Source organism: Cebus imitator, unplaced genomic scaffold, assembly GCF_001604975.1.
Source record: "Cebus imitator isolate Cc_AM_T3 unplaced genomic scaffold, Cebus_imitator-1.0 Scaffold716, whole genome shotgun sequence".
NCBI lineage: Eukaryota > Metazoa > Chordata > Mammalia > Primates > Cebidae > Cebus > Cebus imitator.
Window position 1 is genome coordinate 1 of NW_016108031.1, and position 22,818 is coordinate 22,818.

The 22,818-nt window shown below is 45.2% G+C and overlaps 1 protein-coding gene across 2 annotated transcripts in view; it reads right to left on the reverse strand.

Moving 5' to 3' along the window:
- Positions 1–2,776: 2,776 nt before the first annotated feature.
- The window catches only part of GATB (glutamyl-tRNA amidotransferase subunit B), an 81,304-nt gene continuing 61,262 nt past the window's right edge, over positions 2,777–22,818 (reverse strand). For both annotated transcript variants that reach the window (XM_017518951.2, XM_017518950.2), the window contains 2 exons: positions 11,969–12,102; positions 2,777–2,951 (listed from right to left, as the gene is read on the reverse strand). In XM_017518951.2, coding sequence (XP_017374440.1) covers positions 2,792–2,951; positions 11,969–12,102 — 294 coding nt within the window. In that variant the 3' untranslated portion in view covers positions 2,777–2,791. The remainder of the gene's footprint in view (positions 2,952–11,968; positions 12,103–22,818) is intronic.

Below are 22,818 nucleotides of genomic sequence, written 5' to 3' on the forward strand. Positions count from 1 at the left end.
TGCTGAAGGGATGAGATTTGTAAATCTCGGAAGCACTGGCAGGACACCTGGGAGGAGGGTGCAGTGAAATGCAAAAGGAATGAAAATAATGCACAGACAGGCAGAGGAAGGCAGGTTAATAACTGATTGGAGCACAAAGTGGGAGGCTCTTGGGAATTCAGAATTCTGCTCTCAGAGCAGGGTTCTTCTTTCTGTCTGTCATCCCTAGGAGTCAGTCACTCAGTCACCTTTCTTCCTTATCCCCTGGTCATCCAATCACTTAATGGAGCCTCTTCCGGTTCTGCCAGAGGCAATACCAATAACCAGTAGGATCAGAGTCTTTTTGTTCTGGCTCACTACTTTCTAAAAACCATGCCATACTTGGACTCTTCTGTTAAATTTGGAAACTGCAACACATTTTTTCTTTTTTAAAAAAGTACACTATAAAAATAAGATACAAAAATATTCTCAACAGATTATGGAAATGCAAATAGAATCCACAGTGAGATACAACTTCACATCCACAAGGATGGCTGTAGAATCAAAAAGATGAACAATAACAAGTGCTGGTGAGGACATGGAGAAACTGGAACCCTCACACACTGCAGATAAGACTGTAAGAAGGTGCAGCCATTTTAGAAAATAGTCTGGCACATCCTCATAATGTTAAACACAGCATTACCTTATGACCCGGAAATTCAATTCCTGTAGGTATACACTCAACCTATGCTCAAACACTTGTTCATGACTGTTCAAGGCCGCATTATTCCTAATGGCCAAAATGTGAAAACAACTCAAATATCCATCAACTGACGAATGAACAGACAAAATGGGGTGTGTCCATACAACGGTAGAGGGGCTTGGCAGAGGAGCAGCCCCATTTAGCCCTAAAAAGGAGTGAAGGATGGATGTGTGATGCAACACAGATGACTTTTCATAAACCATCCAGATAAAATAAAAATAAATAATACAAAGTGAATAAATACATAAAATATCCAGATAAAATGTTTAGGACACTACATAATTAAAATAAGAAATGAACTTTAAAAGTACCCTATAACTTCAGATTTTGAAAGTCTTTGTTGCTATCCTTTCTTCCTCCCTCCTCCCCCTAGTTCCTTCCTTATGTTGATCTACTATTAAAGGTAGCTATTTCAAGGTGGTAGAATCTGAGAATCTTTTTCTGTACTACTTATATTTTTTATAATCAATATATATTACTTTCCCCTCGAAAATCAGTAATTTCCTAAAAAACAGAAAACAAAAGGTAGAAAAACAAAAACCCCAAGGCACTGACACATAAGGGGGCTCCCCTTATACAGCACACACTAGACGCCCTTCTAGCCAGGCTTGTATTTTCGTCTGACTGCCTCACAGAAGCCACCTCCTTTCAACATGCTGGAAGTTGATAAAATCTGAAAGCGTCTCTACATCTAAACCCAGCTGTCAGCATTTTCCAACATTTTCCATTTCTTCCTACTGGAACTATCTTATTCACCGCACTAGGCTTTTTGTTTTGTTTTGTTGTGGGGCAGGATGGGTAGGAGGAAGGGGAAGGTTTTTTCCTTTTTTCATTTCACATGCCATAATTCATGTGCTCTTCTGTATATATATGTATAGTGTTTTTTTCCGCCCTCAGGCCATCTAATCTTCCTGCAACTGCTGAGCATTGTAATAAACATTTGTATTCCCCTGACATCCAGACAAGTGAGAGCCTTTCCTAAACGCGGCAAGGTCCCTGTAGTTGACAGCCTCACTCGAGGTGGGTAAACAGAGACTTTATTAGTCCTGTCTCCGGTTCCACAGCACCCAGCCCAGTGTGTGTGCCAAGGTGCCTCATCATTAGCCAAAAGCAGCCACTTTCCCCCAGCCTCCCTTTGTAACCTGCCACTACTGTCGGTGCAGATAAACGTTACATGCAAAAGACACCATTAAAATAACATTAAGCTCCTGGCTGAAGCACTGACAGCTGCGATCTCTGAAGCTGAGACGAGGCAGCTCCCTTGGTGTTCCTTATCTTTCTGAGTATGTATTTTTAAGAATTTTCTGAATTCCAGGAGTCTTCACCCACCCAGCACTGTTAGGTCAAGGTACAGACAGACAAAAAGCTGCTTAGGATGATGCTATTTTTCTGAGTTTTCACACACTGGGCATGTCTGTAACATTTTATCTACTGTCTGACTTCACCCTCTGTGCTTAGGACAGACTCTCCAAGAGCAACTGTGCATCAGGGACAAGGGATGCCCTGGGACTGGCTGGAAGGCTGTGGAGGGCAGGACAAGAGCCCCAGGTAGGCTGAGAGCTGAGCTGAGGCTGCCTTGGGCATGAGGCAAAGTGCTCAGATGTAAAAGGCTCAGGGAAGACATGTTAGGGGGAGAAGTTCAGGGCAGGACCAGGTAATAACTATTCCCTCAGGTTAGCAATGATGATGAGAACCAAACTGGCTGCACTGTACGTATTGGCTTCATATCCTTGCTAAATGTTTCTACCTTTCAGCATTAAAAACATCACTATGGCTGGGCTAGGTAGCTCATGCCTGTAATCCCGGAACTTTGGGAGGCCAAGCATCACGAGATCAGGAGATTGAGACCATCCTGACCAACATGGTGAAACCCCATCTCTACTAAAAATACAAAAATTAACCGGGCATGGTGGTGCATGCCTGTAGTCTCAGCTACTCAAGAGGCTGATCGCTTGAACCTGGGAGGCAGAGGTTGCAGTGGGCCGCGATCACACCACTGTACTCCAGCCTGGCGACAGAGTGAAAAAAAAAATCACTAAAAGCATTTACTACTTTCATGATGAAAGTCACTCAATGATGGCATTGGGGTGTCACAGAAAACATTTCTTGGGACAGTGGCACAGTCAGAAACTGTAGGGAGTATGGACATACCTGTTTAGCTGCTGCTGAAGAAATCGTTCTGCTGTCCAACAGGTCAAGAAGCTCAGCGAGCGCAGAGGGTGTGACAGGACTGGTGGCCCGCAAAAGAGAAAACACATTTACATTACATACTGTCAGGGCATCCATGAATGGCTGTTCAGAATCAGAACACTTGATTTCATGGGTGTAAATAATCAGACCCACGGCCAGGGATGATAACAGCAGGCCAACTGGGCTCTCTTTTACTTATTTTATATCTTACGATATAATCAATTTTTGTGATTAGTGTTCTTTCTTTTACCACTCAACAATAACAGCTGTTTGGCAGAAGTTGTGGCAACAGACAACTGCTCAGTGTAATTAGTCAAGAAAAGGAGGTGGCTGCAAAATTCATGAACCACAACAGGAAAGGGAAAATAAACTCGAGTAATTAAATATTTTCAACTGAAAGATCAGCCTAAAAAAAAAAAAACAGCTAACAAAGTCACTTTTCTGAGTGTTTCTGTGCAAATATAAATTCCTTTTAATTGTAAGCAGTTTTCTGCAAGGAAACACAATGACTAACAGCCTCATCTTCATCCATCCTCGGGAACCTGATACATAACCTTCTTCTCTTCTGCAGGCTCACAACAGCTTTCTGGACACAGAAGGGCCTAGAATCCACCATACCTACATTTCTAGGATGTGACTTATTGGCCAATATTCCATGATATAAAAGCGTGGGGCAACCATACACTGTGAAACAGTAAAGTCTCATTAATTCACCTTAAGGTAAATTAATAGTAGGGGTGAGTGCCTAAATCATGAAAAAGACAACAGTGAATTACAAACTCTTTTAAAATGTATGGTTTTGTGACTTCTAAATACAGGTTGAGTATACCTTATCTAAAATACTTGGGACCAGAAGTGTTTCCAATTTTGGATATTTTTGAATTTTGGAATATTTGCATTATACTTACCAGTTTAGCATCCCTAATCCAGAAGTCTAAAATCTGAAATGCTCCAATGAGCATTTCCTTTGCACATCATCGTCAATGCTCAAAAAGTTTTAGATATTGAAGCATTTTGGATTTCCATGTTAGGGATACTCAACCTATATATACAGCAACTAGGCTAATGAAATGCTGTACATCTGAGGTCATTTGGGGACTGGTTTTAAAAAGGTCGGAATGAAATAAATAGCACATTAGTGTGCCTGTGTAAATGAAGGCTTCTGAAATGCTTCATGCCACTGGAAAACATCCTTTGTTTAAGTTTTGGTTCCCATCATTCACAATTAATTTCTTTGGGTGTGCTCAGAATATAAAAAGGAAACTGCAGCTTATTCATCCCTATGCTGATTTCCAGGACTCCAAATCAATGGAGTGCACATTAACCAGGTATGACTTACTGTACTCTCACTCAGGTCCAGTGAAACCCTCTTAGGGCTGTCCACTTAAAACAGCTGATGTACAGAGGCAGCTTATCATCCTTTAAGTGTCTGTTTATCCCAAAGTATGGCTAAAAGGCAATTCCAAGTGAAAATTAGGTTTGGAGACTATCTGGTGTTGCTAAATTGGTATTCAGAACATCTGTGAACCACCCTGATTAAACCTCAAAAGGAAGAGGAGCAGAGGGCTGCTAAACACACTAATATCCCTTTTCAACTTCCTACCTTTACTGACAAGTAAAAGGAAGGAGAGTTTTTCTAAAAGCGTGGTTTGCTTGATGTTCTCCAATCCTAGAAAATATAATAGCCAATTATCTTAGAATGTAGACTCTGCGTAGAACCCACAATAAGCACTGAGGTGGAAGTGGATTTCTTGAGTGTGTGAAAGATAAGGTCCTCAGCCTCACATGAGTCGATTATCTTCATCTGTCTGGGCTGCTCTAACAGGTTAGTACCAAAGGAGACGTGGCTAATAAACCATAGAAACCTTATTTCTGCTCTGGAGGCTGGGAAGTCCAAGATGAAGGTGCCGGCAGATTCCATGTCTAGTGAGGATCCACTTTCTCACTGGTGGCATCTTCTTGCTGTGTCCCCATGTGGTGGAAGCGCTTAGAAGTTTCTTTGATGAGGGAGCTAATTCCATTCATGAAGTCCCCTCCCTGATGACCTAATCACCCACCAAAGGTTCCATTTCCTCATACCATCACCTTAGGGGTCAGGATTTCAACACAGGAATTTGAGGAAGGATCCAAACATTCAGAATGCAACAATAATATAAAAGATGGGATGGAGAGGGACAGAACTTTAAGGAACACAAAATAACTAAAAATACGTTGTCTTTGAGAAATTCATGTAAGGACCTCAATTCATCAGTCGGGTAATAAATTTAGACCATAAAATCTCTCCACTGACAAAATCACACTTGGGATTTCTCCATCACCTTCATGTCCCCACAATGCCTGTCACACAGTAGGTCATCATACTTGTGTCACAGGCTTCCTCACACCCACAGGGATGTCTGGCAGGCTGCACACGGTAATTCCACATATGCCAGGGCTAAACTTGAGTCAGACAGTGACAAAGATCAGTACCTGTCACACAGACCCTGAAAGACCCCGCTCATCGGCTCAATAAATAAACCTCAGACTTGACACGCAATGGCAGCAGCAGCACAGACTACTAATTTGCTGCTGTCAGATAATATTGGTTTCCGGACAATGAATGTGTCTCCGCTAAAGAAGAAACTGACTCTGCGACCTTCAGCTCTGTGGGCTGCTCTCTTCTCTTCCATTCTGAAGCCAATGGATTGACTGAGAAGGGGAAAGGGGCTCTTTCAAAGCTCCAAAATTTGTCCAGTCCCTCACAGCTCATTCAGGATCACAGCTCCATCTCCAGCTTGGATGAGGAGAGCAGACACCCTGATGCTTCTACAGCCACCCGCTACCCCTGTGCTGCCTGTCTCAATCCCCAAGCTTATCTCAGGCCCAAAGTGCACCTTGTCCACGTCTGTTAAAACGGATGCAAGAGGAAGGAAGACACTGGGACTTGGGCCTCCGGGGGCACCTGCTGCACACGAGGATTCTGTGTTCATCTCATGGATTTCGCCGCACACCTAGTGGTGTCCCACCAAGTGGCTGTTCCAGGCTGCCCCCTTCCCACTCCCCTCCTCAGCACATGCCCTCACCTCCCATTTCACAAGGACATCAGCTGAGCCATGCTCGAGAATCTTCCAGGGCATTCTCCTCCTCCTCTTCCATCAAACAACCCTTCCACCCCTGCTCAGAACCCCACCACCCACTGTCCGCTCCTCTGAACCAAAGATGCTAATTTCCCATGTTCTGTGGCTTGAATCTCATGGCTTCACAAATGCTCCAATCTCCCTATCTTGAAAATGCCTTCAGCTGACCTTGCAGTCACAACAATTATGATCTAATACCAGTGGCTACTGCCCGCCCTGTGAAAGCACATGCCATCTGGATTCTGTGCCTAGCCCTCTACAGAAGCTCTTCTCTTAAAAATCACCCCCCTTGCTTGTGACCAAATATTCAGCTTCTCCCCATCCCACTATGCCCTGACTCCTGGGGCTGCACCAAAAGCTCCTTGTGAAACCCCCTTCTTGGGCCTCTGGAATCTCCTCCTCTTCCTCGCCTGTCCCTCTGCTGCTCCTTGCCTATTCATGCCAGGTGAGTCTGGTGCCCTCTTCCTGGGTCCTCTGCTTTGACCCCAGCTGAGAGGAGGACGCACACACGGCCCAGGGCTGCACTGCTGCCTCAGGCCCCATTTCCCTCCCCTGCTGACTCCAACCAACTCCTGAGAGGCCCCATTCATAGCCAATGTGCTCTAAACCAGGACCGCAAACTTCTGGGAAGAGCTAGAGTGCATATTTGAGGCTTGGTCAGTGTTTTCTGTCACATATGCTTCTTTGTTTTAACAAAGGTGAACGCAATTCTTAGTCACAGGCTATACAGAACTAGAGTCACGGGCTATACAGAAACTATACTATAGTTTCCCAATCCTTATCCTAAGCCAGATTTGTCTTCCGCACAGACCAGCTCCTCTGCCGTTTCCCACCACCCTTCTTCTGTCTCAACTGATGACAGCACCATGCTTGTAGTTACCAGGGTGCAGATTACCAAGCTGTCTTCGCTTTATTCATCACCTACTCCCTGAAAAATCTAGTACCTTCTTACCAGATCCCAGTGATCCTTCCAAACATGAATTACAGCCATCCTTCCCTCTGCATTCCTGACACCACCACTTCTGACTTGCTGTGGCTCTGGCCACGGTGAGCTCCAACAGGTCTCAATGCCTGCAGCCCATCCTTGGATGCTATCCTACACTGCATGCTGTGGGATACATCTTCCTCTCGCCGCCAGTCCCTTCCTGGTTTAAAAGCCTTCCCTGCTTCAGTGCTTAGGGACTATTGCCTGCTCACCAGAAACACTGGGGCACTCAAGTGGCTTGGACAACTGGATAGCTGCACCTGCCTAATTTTACCATGACATACTTGGTCAGGAAATCTACAATGTCCACTTTCTTAACTGAACCAAACCTGTTACTCGTAATTCAGAAGTTGTTAACCAAATAAACCAACCTTTCAAAGAAATATACTCAATTAAAAAGCCAAGTTCAACAAGAGGTTGGACCCTTCAAACATCAGTCTTCTGAGAGGTATTTAAAAATGAATGCTAATTCACAAAATCATTCTCAACCAATTTGATCTCTAGAATGTTCCCTGCCTGGGAACATAGTGTCACTATGAGACTAGCTAGTTTTGCAGCTACTGCCCTTCTAAGCTTTGGAAACATGAGCCCTAGCAGCTGAGGCTGTTCATTTATGTTTGCTCTATGGGTAGGCTGGTATATCCATGCTGCTAAACGTTCTTTGAACTGAGTAGGAAAAGAGCTGCTATGGTTTGGTTCTGGCTTCTCAATCCTTGCTCCATTTAAGCTGCAAAACAGAACTGTTGCCTGCTTCCTCTTTACTTGATTTTGGAATAACCAAGCCTACTTTTATTTTGAATTGGGTACCCTTCAGGTTCTTAAAACTCTAGTGCTGGCCAGGTATGGTGGTTCATGCCTGTGATCCCAGCACTTTGGGAGGCCGAGGCAGGCGGACCACGAGGTCAAGAGATCGAGACCATTCTGGCCAACATGGTAAAACCCTGTCTCTATTAAAAATACAAAAATTAGCGGGACGTGGTGGTGCGCGCCTGTAGTCCCAGCTATTGGGAGGCTGAGGCAGGAGGATCACTTGAACCCAGGAGGCAGAGGTTGCAGTGAGCTGAGATCGTGCCACTGCATTCCAGCCTAGTGGTGACAGGCTCCTTCTCAAAAAGAAAAGAAAAGAAAACTCTAGTGCTTATGAACTGCTTGGGTAAATACCAGGGGCTCCAGGTCCACTCAACAGGCTAATTTATCCCTCAGCTCCTTTAGAGGCCAGCAAAATGGTTGTTAAATCCCTAACTTCACAGACCAACATATAAAGAAGCCAATCACAAGTCCACGGACTTGGCTTTCAGTCTTTGCGGCTGTGCCATCTGAGGCAAGTCCCTTATCTCCTAGGGCCTCCGTTTCCTCGTCTGCTAAATGAAAGATCTGAAGATCCCAAGGTCTCTTCCAAGACTAAAGCTCAGCAATTCCATAAATTTTAACCAACAACATAGAAAAACGGTAAGTTTAAAGCTAAAACATTTCTATGTCCTCCAGAAGCACAAACACCTTATTTTCTTGGAGCTTTCTTGGAATCTTCTGGCTAATGTGAATCTCCCTCCTCTCTGTTCCCACTGCACTGTGTCTAGTTCCAACACCGGAAGCATCCCATTCTGTCTCGAATTAAAATTCTGATGCTCAAGTTCTAGTCCTCCCCAGGAGACTAACAGCACTTGTAGGGTCAAGACCAGGTCCTGTTCATCCCCCACATACCACAGAGTGGGGCTCTGGACCTGCTGGGTTCAGGGCTGAATCCCAGTAACGTTCCAGAGGCTCCCTATTCTGGCTCTGCTCTGGCTCTGCACACAGCCACACCTCTTGGCCACTTTCCACCCTCTGCTCCTGCCAGCTATACCAATCATGCCAGTTCTTTGCTGTTCCTGCACCTGGGCTCTGGGTAGGCACTGCCCTCTCCCTTGTGAAATCCTATCCAACCTTGAAGGCTCTGGTAGAGCTGTATTCCATCCACAAAGTCTTCCACACAGCTCCTGCCTCCACAGAACGGACACCATGTCACTCAGGCTGGTCTCGAACTCCTGACCTCAAGTGATCCGCCCGCCTCGGCCTCCCAAAGTGCTGGGAGCATAGAATTTTCAGCATTAACAGCAGAATTTCTGAATGAAGAGGCCAAGCCTGAGAGGACAGGGATGAAAGACCAAGAAGCAGGCTGGCTGCAGTGACTAGCGCCTGTAATTCCAGCACTTTGGGAGTCTGAGGAGGGTGAATCACTTGAGGTCAGGAGTTCGAGACCAGCCTGGCCAACATGGTGAAACCCCGTCTCTACTAGCCAGGCATGGTGGTGGGTGTCTGTAATCCCAGCTACTCAGGAAGCTGAGACTTGAGAACTGCTTGAATCTGCAAAGTGATTGCAGTGAGCAGAGATGGCATCACTGTACTCGAGCCTGGGTGACAGAGTGAAATTCTGTCTCCCAAAAAAAAAAAAAAAAAAGACCAAGAGGCAGTAGATGCCACAGAGTTCAGCAGATGAGATGAGGGTGGCAGGTGCTTTGGTATTAGTGCACCACCCTGGAAAAAAGCAGGCAGCTAATACCAAGGCCCACGATGTGCCAGGCACTGTGAATTTTCCCCTCAAAAGCTCTCTGAGGCAGGTCCTGCCACTTTAACTTTGCTGTGAGGAAACTGAGGGTCAGAGGGGGATCTCATTCAAGGTCACTTCCGGTGAGCAGCCGATTCAGGAAGGGAACTAACGTCCTGGCCACACTAACACATGGATGTGTGCATTCACAGCCAGCGGCTGAACATGGGGTTGACACCGTCTAGAGTTAAATTCTTTGAGCAAACAACTGTTGGGATTTATTTGTCAATATCTGTCTGTCTTCATTCCCCAGGATGCTGCTGAGACAATGACACACCCACCTGGCCTGGGTCTCCCTGCCCCTGGGACCTTGCCAGGCCCTGCCACCTGCCTGCCTATGTGCCTCCAGGGAACTCTCTTCCTAATGCCCCAGAGTGACACCTGCTGCCGATTCTTTCCTTCTTCAAACCTGCCTTTCCCTTGGTTTGTGTCACCAGTACCCACCCTGGTTTCCTCGTTTTCCTTCTACTTCTGTGCTGTTGTGCCTCCGTTTCCTTCTTCTCTGCCCATGCTTCCCAGTTAAAGGCTAGAGAGCCTCAGCTTCCTTCCCCAGCCACCTAGCACGATGCGCTCCCTGAAAGTTCTCATCTGTCCAATGGCTTCAAGGACAGACGCTGCTAAGTCCAAGTTTCACTTACACTGCGCCATGTCCCTGCAGCCCAGACTCACCTCAGATTTTTCCACCTGCTGTTCCCCATGCCTGGAACACTTTTCCCCGTCAGCCGTGGCCCGTGCCTGCTCATCCTTTCCTCAGGTCTTAGCTTAGCTGCCACCTTCTTTCCCTCCAGAGCACCCCCCGTCACTGCACTGTAGCCACCAGCTTCAAGGCTGCCTGTCCTTTGATTCAGGGCCAGTGTCTGTCCCACGGACTGTGCTTCTCATGCTGGGCACAGAGTTTAGCACACAGCAGAGGCTAAGTGAACATGAGCTGAATAATGAACCAACGAGAACTCTCAACTGCAAACCTCCCCAAGATTTCATCAGCTGCAGACCCATAGATCTTGCCTGCTGGTTAGCCCCGTGAGGGGATGTCTGTCCTGCAGGCAGCTCAAAGCCAGCACTTCTGAAATGGATTATGGCATCCTCCCTCACCCCTGGCCTGTTGAGTTTTTTCCTCTTCCTTTAGCTCCTCCTGCACTGAAGAAGTCTGCCCTCTGTTTCACCTCTACCCAAACAAGAAATCTGGAAGTTGTGCCAATTGAGATAACTGCTCTCAACTTAGCCTCCTCACTTCAGTCTGGCCACTGCCACCTTGGCTCAGGCCTGGGGCATTTCTCATCCGCATTCCTGCAAGAGGTTCCCAAATGGAATTCCTGCTTCTAGTCTGCTCTCTGACACTGAATATTTGTGTCCCACCCCAAATTCCTATACTGAACCCCGATGGTTTTAGGGGATGGGGCCCTCGAGGAGTAATGAGGTCTAGAACAGGTCACGAGGGTGTGGTCCCTATGGTGGGAATGCTGCTCCTTTAAGAAGAGACCGGAGGGCCTTCTCTCCCTCCCTCCTTCCTGTTTCACCCCGCAACTCCTGCATGCCACATGAGGACATCTGTGAGCCAGGCAGAGGGCTTCACCCAGGACTGGCACCTGGATCTTGCATCTTCCCCACCTCCAGAACCATGGGAAAGACACGTTGCTTAAGCCACCCAGTCTGGAATTCTGTTACAGTGGCCTGAGCTGACTGAGACACACTCCATTTCCTCAGTGTGAAACTGGCATGAGCTTTCAAGAGCTGGTGATAAAGGCAGACACAGTCCTCCAGGTGGCCCTTGGTCATCTCTGCAGCTCTGTCCCCACCATTCCTGCCTGCCTGCCTCAGACTCCTGCAGCTTCTGGCTTTCCTGAGGCTGCCCTGCCTGCTGGTCTCTGAGCTGGGCACTGCTCCACTTTGTCTGTGCAGCCAGTCCCTCTCACAGGGACAGTGACTGTCCCTTGTGCTTCAGGGCGTGGCTCAAGCATACTCTCCAGAGGGGAGCCCTGGTTGGCTCCCCAGCGTCCGTTCAGCTCCCCTTTTTGTGCATTCACAGTACCCTGTGCATGCCTCTGGCACGACAGGGTCACCCTGAGGTGGCTGTTTCCTTACAGATCTACATCCTCCACAGTTTGTGAATGTCTGTCTCATTCATCTTCATGCCCCCAGCCTCTGACGCAGTGCAAAAAACATAGGGCACAGCCATAGATTTGAAGAAATAAATACATTTTTACATAGGCTAGAGAACATATTTAGAATGTGGAATCCACAGGAGATGTTTGTGTCATGTTGGGATATCCTGAGGGAGAACAGGGAGGGCCAAAGACTGGACCTGCCCTATTTCCAGAGCTTCTGGACAGACCTCATCACAAAGGAAGAAATTAATCCCAGACCTCACTCACCTCTCACTGACAGCGAGGTTCTCTTGCTTTAAATAGCCCAGAAAAATGTTGAGGACCCAACTCGTCACCTTTTTTGGCTCTGCCCTAGTTTCTTTTATCACATTTTGGAAGAACTCCAGTAGGCCGACTTCATTCTGTTAAAAAAAAAAAAAAAAATTATATAAAGCCTCCCCAAAAATGAAAGATCAGCATTCTGAAGGCCAATCTGAAACTGTCACCCTTTGCCTCCTTTGAGACAGCCACTTTTCCTTTGCTAAACCCTGAGATGTCACCAGAAAATTCTGATCACTTTTAACTAATGAAAACTATTCTACTACTGTCACTGTGCATTTACATAGCATTTTCTCAAAAGAATAAACACATTTTAGAGAGCCCTGACTTTGCAGACCAGAGGATGGTGAAATTCCACATCCCCAAAACTCACTTGCTTTCTCCATGCCTGCCGTGTGCAACCTATAACCTCCAGACCTGAGCTGTAAACTGGCCTAAAATGTCTGGCCTGAGTTTAACGCCCCTTTCTCTTTCCAGGCCTGTCCTCTGCTGAAGTCCTAGTAATTGCTAGAAAAGAGGGTAAAAAAACAAAGCAAATCAAGAAAGAACAAACAGAATATTCTACCTCTGAAAAATCAAAAGTGGATCATAACTATATTGCGCCTCACGTAATGACAAGAAGTAGACAGGGATGGTTCTGAAATGTTTTCAAAATGAGGGAGAACATGGGCACATGTGACCCACTTAGGCCGCTTAACAGCAGGTGGAGGGGCAGCAGCCTCCGAGCCTTCTGAGTTGAGCCAGGTAGAACAGACCCTGCCTCTCACTGTGTTCCGGGAAAACGATCAGCTGGAGACTTCTTTCATCAAGACTGTACCGTTTCTTCTCCTCTGGACTGTCGGCCCATGAGTCAGGGCCGGGCTCTCCTTGTTCACACTATGGCTACACTTAAGTCCACGCTGGACCGTGGCATCTGCTCAGTATTAGGTTGGTGCAAAAGTAATTGCGGTTTTGCCATTCCTTTCAATGGCAAGAACTGCAATTACTTTTGCACCAACCTAATATCAGCAGTGGAACTGGTATCTCCCATCAGCATGTATGTGTGTTGGAAATCACACACGAGCACTCATTCTTATCATACCAGGTACACCTTTAAATATGTAACATCCACAATTATGCATAGGACCAGCCCTGAGGCACTCACCACATCCTGTACTACACCTCGCTGCCAGCTCAGGTAGTTTTGGCAGAATCAAGGAATTTAGCTAAGTCCACCCCACTATTTCTTTTTTTTATTTATTTTTTTAAGATGGAGTCTCACTCTGTCTCTCAGGCTGGAGTGCAGTGGCGTGATCTTTGCTTACTACAACCTCTGCCTCCTGGGTTCAGGCGATTGTTCTGCCTCAGCCTCCAAGTAGCTGGAACTATAGGCGCATGCCACCACACCCTGCTAATTTTTAAAATATTTTTTAGTAGAGACGGGGTTTCACCATGTTGGCCAGGCTGGTCTCGAACTCCTGACCTCAAGTGATCTGCCCGCCTCGGCCTTCCAAAGTGCTGGGATTACAGGTGTGAGCCACCGTGCCCTGCCCACCCCCACTATTTCAATAAGAAAAATAAAAACTTGTGCTGCTTGGGAAGGGAAGGCTGAAATTTCCAAATTCAGAGGACAGACATGTTAAGTAGCAGATCTTCCTTACCTACGGAAATTCAAATCAAACCACACTTTTCTTGAAATATTCCTTTTAAGTTCACACTGCACCTAAGGCTCCCACCCTCACTCCTTTCGGAGACCTTTCATTAACCAAAAGAACATTCTGGAAAAAATGAGATACTAGGAAGAAGCAAGGTATTCTAACAAAAGGACTCTCCACGTGTAGCTACTGTAGCTGCTGGAATACACACACGGGCACGGCAGAAATTCCATAGTGATAAAAAAAACCTACATGTTCTTTGTAACAGATACATTCTCTGGTGACAAGCCTACTGAATAATCCTGTAATCATCTCTTGAATCTCTTTTCAAGCCAGTGCTATTATTCTGCTCATGCTAAACCAGGGCAGAGGCCACCTCGGCAGCCCAAGCTTGACTACAGATAAGGCAGAGCCAGGCAACTCGAAGAGGAAGTTCTGCTTAACTTATGGAAAAGTATTCAAACTTCCACAATAGTACACAATCACTGGGGAAACAGAAAACTGCTATCTGGCCCAAATCAGACAGGCAGAATTCCCTTTGTTCTAACCCAGACAGGCTGGCCCACTGGTAAAATGAGCTCTCAGGAGAACTCTTTGCTTTGCCAGGGAAAGGGTCTTCTAAATCCACCTAGAAATATTGCACTTAAACTCACAGGCTTGGCTGAGTTGCTGGGAAGTGATGAATATCTATTCCTCTACCCTTGGGTGGTTTTTTTATTGGATGGATAACACGGCAAGTCAGATTTCTGTTTGTCTTTTCATGTCAGTGCTGTGATGAAGCCTCTCTGAGTTGGAACTGTATTTCACTAGGGGATACATGGTTTCAGTCCACAATTTAAAGCAGACAGGAAAATCTGCAGTGGTGATGGGGTGAGCCATAGGGAGTGGGGCTGAAGGAGGCCGAGCCACAGCCACCCAGGGAATGATGGATCAATAAAAGCTGCACATGGCCCGCACTGCTCTTCATAGCACAAGCCCGCTTCTCAGGGAAGGAACACACGCATTCTAGTTTCCTAGTCTTCTTAGTTTTTCCATGAGACTGGAAATGCTAATCAGCTTGGCACGAATCTCAGAAGTCTCCGGTGAACATGTCAGTACAGCCATCTGGTTTTCTGAGAAAAACAGTGAGCCGGTAATTCCCTTACATAAAAATCACATGAAGAGCAATGCAGAAAGGCCACCGCACGAGGGGAACTTTAACGTCCTCCTCAAAAGCAACAAGCAATCATTCGACTCAGGATGAATCTACCCTACATGCAACAGAACTGCAACTTCGGCGACACAGAGAGTCGTGGCCCCTGGCTGACTGCGACTCTAATTGTTCCTTCAGAGATGGCTAAAGCAGCAGGCATGACTGGTCCTGTCTTTTGTATAATACCAGACAGTCTTTACAGCCCTATGACTGGGAAGCATCTTTTCCACATTTTAATCAAACTTCCCAAAGCACTGATTTACACCCAGAACCAGTACCTGCTCAGCTTCTCAGACGCAAATGGGAACCCTTGATTGCTAATGATTTGTCAGGTGATCAATGCTGGTGTGAGGCAAAGCAGAGCACCCTACATACCACCATTGGCTGCTCAGCGAAGGAACCTCTATCTACCCTTGCACCAGGCCCTGGAGCAATCTGCTCGAAGCTGTCTTCTGCATCCCACCTTCAGAGACAATCAAATGCAAATGGTGGAAGACTGTCTGGTTGGAACAGGATGAAGGCTGATTTCTCAATTGCATTTCTTGTTCTAAGTCACAGACCCTGTGAAGCTGATGACAAGCCAGAAATGAGGAGGACTGTATTTATTTACGAGAAGGTAACCTGACAGACCCAGCTGCCCAGTGGCAGATTCAGAGAAGAAAAAGCAGTCCAGAAGAATGCGAGTTGAGGAATAGCTGGTTATGTGACAGGGAGTGTCCCGACAGCTACAAGGGATCCCAAATGAGCCATTCTGGGCTAGTCAAAGGTGCTCAAGAATATCTATTGAGTATCTGCTAGACACAGAGATCAGCACCAGGCCCAGAGGGTGGCTGCGTGAGGCTGCTGCTGAGGATAATGATAAGCAGAGCTAAAACAGCAGCAGTGATGGGAACCAGGCACTGTCTACGCACTCTCTCCACATTACCTCAATGAATTCCAACAACAAACCTCTGAGCTCAGCTCTCAGGACTCCCCTTTACAGATGAGGACATGGAGGCACTAACTTGCTTATGGTTGCACAGCAAGAGAGCACTAGAATTGGACCAAACCTCTGCAGTTTGTGCTTCTAACCTCTGCGTGGCACTGCCTTCGAGGAAGGAAAGGTCATGGTCTTTGCCTGCCTGGGGACTGAAACTGAGCACTCAGGAGTGCCAGGCGCAGCAGGAGGTAGCCAGCTCATCTGACGAACGTGCTTACCCACACTGCCATTATTTTATTTGAGAGCTGCCAGCTGTTCAAAGGTTCTTAACATATGAAAAATGTTCCAAGGAAATTGAGTTTGAAATTAGGAGAAAATGGCAGGTTTGCTTTCTGCCTTTGCCAGTGTATACCTAAGCCACGTGGCACTCAGCTGTGGCATGACACACACCTGTTCCCAGACCAGGAAGGAAGAGAGCCGCCTGCACACCGCACAGGCCATACTGGGCTCTGGGGAGGGAGGGTGGCCAGAGCTCTCCCGCCCCTCTCCTGCCCCTACCTCACCTCTGCATGCCCTCCCCTGACTACTGCTGCCCCAGAAAAGTCCTGCGAACACACCTAAACCTGGACACTGCACAATCCTGAACAAGACAAATCCTGTTACCTTTCATATTGTTTTGGTATTAAGCATATTGTATTTTATTTATTATTGCATTCTAATTCCTCTAACAGGATAACTCCTACAACTGTGCAGGTCATGCCTGGGAGCTGCAGAAACTCTGCATCTGCAGACGAACCACAGGGGTTTCAGCTGGACAAGGCTCTCCCATGCCACAATGTGTCATTTTGCAGAGGCACACACTGGAATTGCAGCCATCCCCTTTGTGGTGGCGATGCTGGGGTAAGCAGACACTGAGCGTTTGGGCAGACGCTGGAGGAGGCTCCTCACCTGTGTATCAGTGCAGGCTCTGCTGTTTTATTATTCCTGTGGATCTGGTCATTCTTACAAAGTGAGAAAAACAAAACTCAAATACAACAGCTATGTAAAAAATGGTGCTGAAAATAACGCCAAATGCTAGTGCTGGGGATGGCAATGAAGTAAAGAGGCCCGAGACCGCGATGGCTCTCAGCCAGAAAGCAGGTGTCAGGGCAAGGCTAAGGACTGGAATGTTTAGGAGGGCAGTGGCTCGGGTGGGTGATGGGAATCGGTGCCCCCTCTGCTTTTCACAGAAACAGGAAGCGGCCGCGAACATCTTTCAGCAAGTGCTCCTGTGGACAGAAAATTTACGCATCAGGAGAGGTCTCTTCAGTGGAGAAAACAAGGAAGTTATTGGTGGTGTGAGGCTGGCACAGGAAACACAACACCCCTCAAGAGCACCAGGAGAAAGCCAGGAGAGCACAGGGCCGCCACTGCTGCCGGCAAGAACATGGGGACCTGCAGAGGCTCTCAAATGGACCCACAACACCACAGTTTGTTCTCCCAAGGAACACACAACTAGGGGTCCATGGCCCTGTTCTGGTCCTCACAATTTTTATTCCTAGGTCATTTCCCCAGCAGGGCTTGGGAACCCTTAAAATCTGAGCAACACTTTGGTCCCAACCATTTTGCTTGTGCTATGTGTCCAGCAAAGCGGGAAAGTAGACAGATCTTGAGTTCAACTCAGGCGCCGGTTCCATTCAGGGTACATTTAGACTAAAATGAAAATGACTTTACATCCTCTGAGATGCACTAACTCCAAGGGAGATGCTGAAGGAAACCAATTTGGGAATAACAGCTTCCTCCAAATAATCAAAATCCAAATAATTCAGGCACTACAAGCTGACAGCAGACTGGCACAGCTAAGAGGTTGTATCTGCACGAACAGGACACAGGCAGTACATTGTCATGAAATCAATTCTAATTGTAGTCACCTTCTAGTGTGCCTAATACCACCACTGTCAAATCGTCCCCTCATGGAGGGAACCTGAGTTGCTCAATAGGAGCTTTCTGGCTGGTGCTTAAAAACAGTTCAACAGAGGCCGTGAGGATTTGCTCATTCCTCTAAGATCTCCCTGAAACCTGAAATAATATACATTCATCCCGAAAAGGAAATTATTCCACAAGAAATTGGGCTTTGAGATGGGTTGGGGACAGAACCCCTGTGGGTCCCCAATGCTGGCACTCAGGACTTTACTCCTTCCTGCACTGTCTCCCTACTGGGCAGGCTCCTGAGGGGTCATATGGCTCTGAGCCCAGAGCATCTTCTTCTCTGAAAGCTCCTCATCTCTTGCATCCAAAAGAAATGAACCACTGGTTTTACAGAAGTGGAGTTAGATGATACATCTTTTTATTCAACTGTACCAGAACGAAATGTTGGTTATTTTTCTAGGGTACAGAGTCACTGTAAAAGCACCCGTAAGCTAGCAAGCACTGGATGGAATTTTTATAAAATGAAGAATAAAATCAATTTAGAAAATTGCATGGAGCTGAAATATGGTGCATGACGATGTTGGCTAAATGCATCTTCCTTCAGCAGTAGTTAGAAGGTGAGTACTCTGCACCTCAGTAAGTCTGGCCAGTCTAAAACCAGTCAATATGGTTTCAGACACTATTAACATTAAAGTAGTATTACATATGGGATACACAGATATTTATCATGGGAAATTATTTTATAGGCAATTCCTCCAGAAAGCAAACCAGGTCATTTCTAGCTTGCTAGACACTTAAAGGAAAATTCTTGGAAAACAATCCACTTAACAACCAGCTGTAGTCATGATATCTTTTCTGTTTCTTTGTCCCTTGGAGACACCTTAACCTTTTCCATGATGTCAGAAACAAAGGATTATGATTTTAAAAGTGGGAGAACCAGCTGGAGAAAATGAAGTTGTGTAAGTAAGAAGACACATCTTTAGGCTGAGTATAAAGACAAACACGAGCACAGGGCAGCCCTGCGTGCCGATTCGAAGGTTCACAAGCACATCTTCCTGCAGTCTCACTGGGGCCATGCTGGATTTTTACACAGCCCTGCCTTTCATGCCTCTCAATGAATTGTTTTAGCGCATTGCTTGGTGTCAATGTTCTTCTCCCTGGCGGCATATTCCTGGGAGTCTGCTTGGCTGTATTTAGAATTTTTTTTAGATTCAATGAAGATTTGGCTGTGCCTGTCATCTTTGGGATAAGTGAGTCATTGCCTCCTCTTTCAGCTTGGGAGGGAAAGCTCTGGTCACCCTTGCAGAGTCCTCCCAGCTCTGAAGTGTCAGAGGTGAGATGTGGAATCAAGGGGATCTGTATTGAGTCAGTGTTTTAACTCAATGCCCTGTAGGACTGCTCCAGACAGTTAAAAGCATCATGGAAAAGCTGAAACACTGACATGTGGAACTAGCATCCGGCACTGTAGTCAGAGTGGCAGGCCCTCAAGAAACACTCGGGATGCTCTGGCTTCCTCCACTGAAATCTCCCACACATGAGCTTCCTATCTACTGACTTCAGGCACAGCGAAGGCCCCGCCAGCTCATCTCTGCTTCACACCAAGTACCTATTATGTGCCAGGCTTGAAGGACTGGAGGCACCAGGCAAAATCAAGCCACAAACCTCACAAGCTCTGCCTTATGTGGAGACGCTTCTCAGATTCTTTTTTCTTTTTTTTAAATTTTAGAGACAGGGTCTCTCTCTGTTGCCCAGGCTGGACTTCAGTGGCACGACCACCAGCTCACTATAGCCTTGAATTCCGGGGCTCAAACAAGCCTCCTGCCTCAGCCTTCCGAGTATCTGGGACTACAGGTGTGTGCCACCATACCCAGCTAATTAAAAACATTTCTTTTTGTAGATACAGAGGTCTTATATGTTGTTGCCCAAACTGGTCTTGAAATCCTGGCCAAAAGTGATCCTCTCACTTTGGCCTCCCAAAGTGCTGGAATTACAGGTGTGAGTCACCATGCCTGGCACTTCCCAATGATTCAGACAGGACTCAAGTGCCTCCCACAGAAGGTTTAAGAAACAAAATAAAGCTGCAGAGAACAGCTTATATTACTTTTCTCCTCTCTAACTTTATTTTTCTACTTAGAAATTAGACATGATTTCTGCTTTTCATTGGCATTGACTGATTTTCACTAAATTTAGTGGATGGCACTGTATGTTTATTTATAGGGCAGTCTGGCATCTTAAAACCAATAGGAGTGGTAAAAACTTTTAAATGAATCTGTGTCCTCTGACTGTGCTTCACAAAACACTAGTGGGACTATATAGGGCATGAATATTAACAAAAGTAAAAACTCGATTTTCTCCACTAATGAAACAAAAGTGACCCCAAACAGCAATTAACTAAAACGTTATTTCTGTTTGACATTATAGCACATTATATATGCAAGTGGGCAGCAGAGCTCAGGAATGAAGAGCCTGGGCCTCGAAGTCAGCATGATCTGAATGTGGCTCTAACTCGGGCTTGGGGAAGTTACTGAAGCAAAGAGGTTATGTTTCTCTGCCTGCAAATGGGGAGAGCAGCAGTTCCTGCCACAGAGGGCTGCCGTAAGGATAGATTAAGAAGTGGTACAATGTGAACTGCAGAGCATGCTGGAAGCAGGCAGCCTTTTCTAGGCTGCTTAGGCAAATGGCTCCAATGCTTCTGTGTTCTCTGAATGAATTAAGGCACAGAGCTTAGGAAGAGATGCCCCACAGAAATCAGGCAGAGAGGATTTTGCTAAGAAAAATGCACATGCATCATGCATATAATTCTGATCATTCTATTATAATAATTACTACTGATATACTGACTCAGAGAAAAACTTGTTATACTGTTAGAATCCCTCGTTTTTAGAATGCTAATGCCTGGATTTCAGTTTTAACATTTCTATTCTTTAATCTTTACAAATGAGGTCATGTAGAGAAAAGGAAATGCTTATATACTGTTGCTGGAAATGTAAATTAGTATAGCCTCTATGGAAAACAGTATGGAGGCTCCTTAAAGAACTACAAGTAGAGCTACCATTCAATCCAGCAATCCCACTATTGGGCATCTACCCAAAGGAAAAGAAATCATCATATAAAAAAGATACCTGCACTCAAATGTTTATCCCAGCACTATTCACAATAGTAAAGATATGGAATCAATGTAAGTGTATATCAGTGGATGACTGGATAAAAAAGTTGTGGTATATATACACAATGAAATATTATTCAGCTATAAAAAAAGAATGGAATCATGTCTTTTGCAGCAACAGGGATGGAACTGGAGGCCACTATCTTAAGTGAAGCAACACTGAAACAGAAAATCAAATACCACATGTTCTCACTTATAAGCAGGAGCTAAATAATGTATACCCAGGGACACAGAATGTGGAATAACAGATACTGGAGACCTGGAAGAGTGGGAGGGGAATAACGGATGAGAAATACTGGGTACAATGTATATTATTTGTGGTGATGACTTACATTGTAAGTCCAGACTTTACCACTATGCAATATATCTATGTATCAAAATTGCAACTGTAGCCCCTACATTTATATAATAATAAATTTTATAATCATATAAATATTTGCATATATGTTTATGATATACACAAATTTATTTATATAGAAAAGCTAACCTTGGTTCTCTAGCTTTTGTCAAGTTGCCTCAAGATACACACACACACACACACACACACTCTCTCTCTCTCTCTCACATATGAAATTAAGTTGCCTCGATTTCTTATACAGGAAATTGATTTCACATATATATATATATATATATATCATATATATATATATGATTTATATATATATATATAAATCATATATATATATATGATATATATATATATATAAATCATATATATATATATATATGATATATATATATATGAAATCAAGGCAACTTGACATAAGCTAGAGAAGCAAGGTTAGCTAAATAGGATGAAGTTTTAGGTGGGGCAAGATACCCCATGATTCTCTGGGTCGTCGAAGCATGGTTTATATATCTGACCTTTGGAAACAGAGATGCTTTTATCAGGAACACTGCTTCTCCCAGGATCTTCATGTGTGCTGTGATAACTTCTCATTCACTTACCTGTCTGCCCACCCAGTCACGGAGTACCTACTATGTGTCAGGTTTGTGTGGCAGACGCTAAAGTATAACGTTAGAGTTCTGTTATTCAAATAGAACTCAAATAGAGTTCAAATATTAAGACGAATTTGGTGCTCACTGTACAATAAAATGACAAGATAAAGACTAGAGTTAAATTCTGAAGTTTTTAATCATTTGTGGGGGAGGTGTGTGTGGGGGTGGGCCTGGGCACAATGCTTAATCTAATAAGCAATCCGAGTCATGGAGCACAGCGCCGCAGCTCTGCAAAGCACACCTCCACTACTGCTATTTATTTAATGAATACTCCTGGGCACTCTTTAAATTGAAAGATGGTTCATTAGATTTGTGCATCTGCCCTTCTCAGCAATCTGCTGTGTTTCTGATGAAGGCAGGAAAAAACATGTACATATCATTTTCGGGTATGTTATGAGTAACGCAGCTTCCAATGATTACAAAGTCATAAAGGGCTCAGGCTGCCTAATTTCAGGAAAACAATTTGTCTGAATCATTCTCTTTCCATTCCTATCTCATTCTAATCTCACTTATCTTGGAAATTTTAAATACTAGCCCTTTAAAGGAAAAATACTAATCACCCAATACATTATCTGTAAGCCATAAAAATAAGCACATTTTAAAAAAAAAAAAAAAAAAAAAAAAAAAAAAACCCTTTCAAAAATGGCCAAAAAATTCACCCTTTTTATCCCAATCAAGTTAACCACTAAGTCTTGCGGGTCCTGATCCTGCACTATACATCTACCTAGTGTAATCTGTCCTCGGGGCTGGTTACTGCAGTGGGCTGTACATGTGTGTGCACATGCATGCGTGTGTATATAAACTCCTGGAAGGCAAAAACAAACTAAAAAAAAATCTTTTGTTTCTGTCTCAGTATGTGCTATACAGAAGATGCTAATAAAAGTGCTGAACTAGGCTGGGTGTGGTGGCTCACACCTGTAATCCCAGCACTTTGAGAGGCAGAGGCAGGATGATCACTTGAGGTCAGGAGTTCAACCAGCC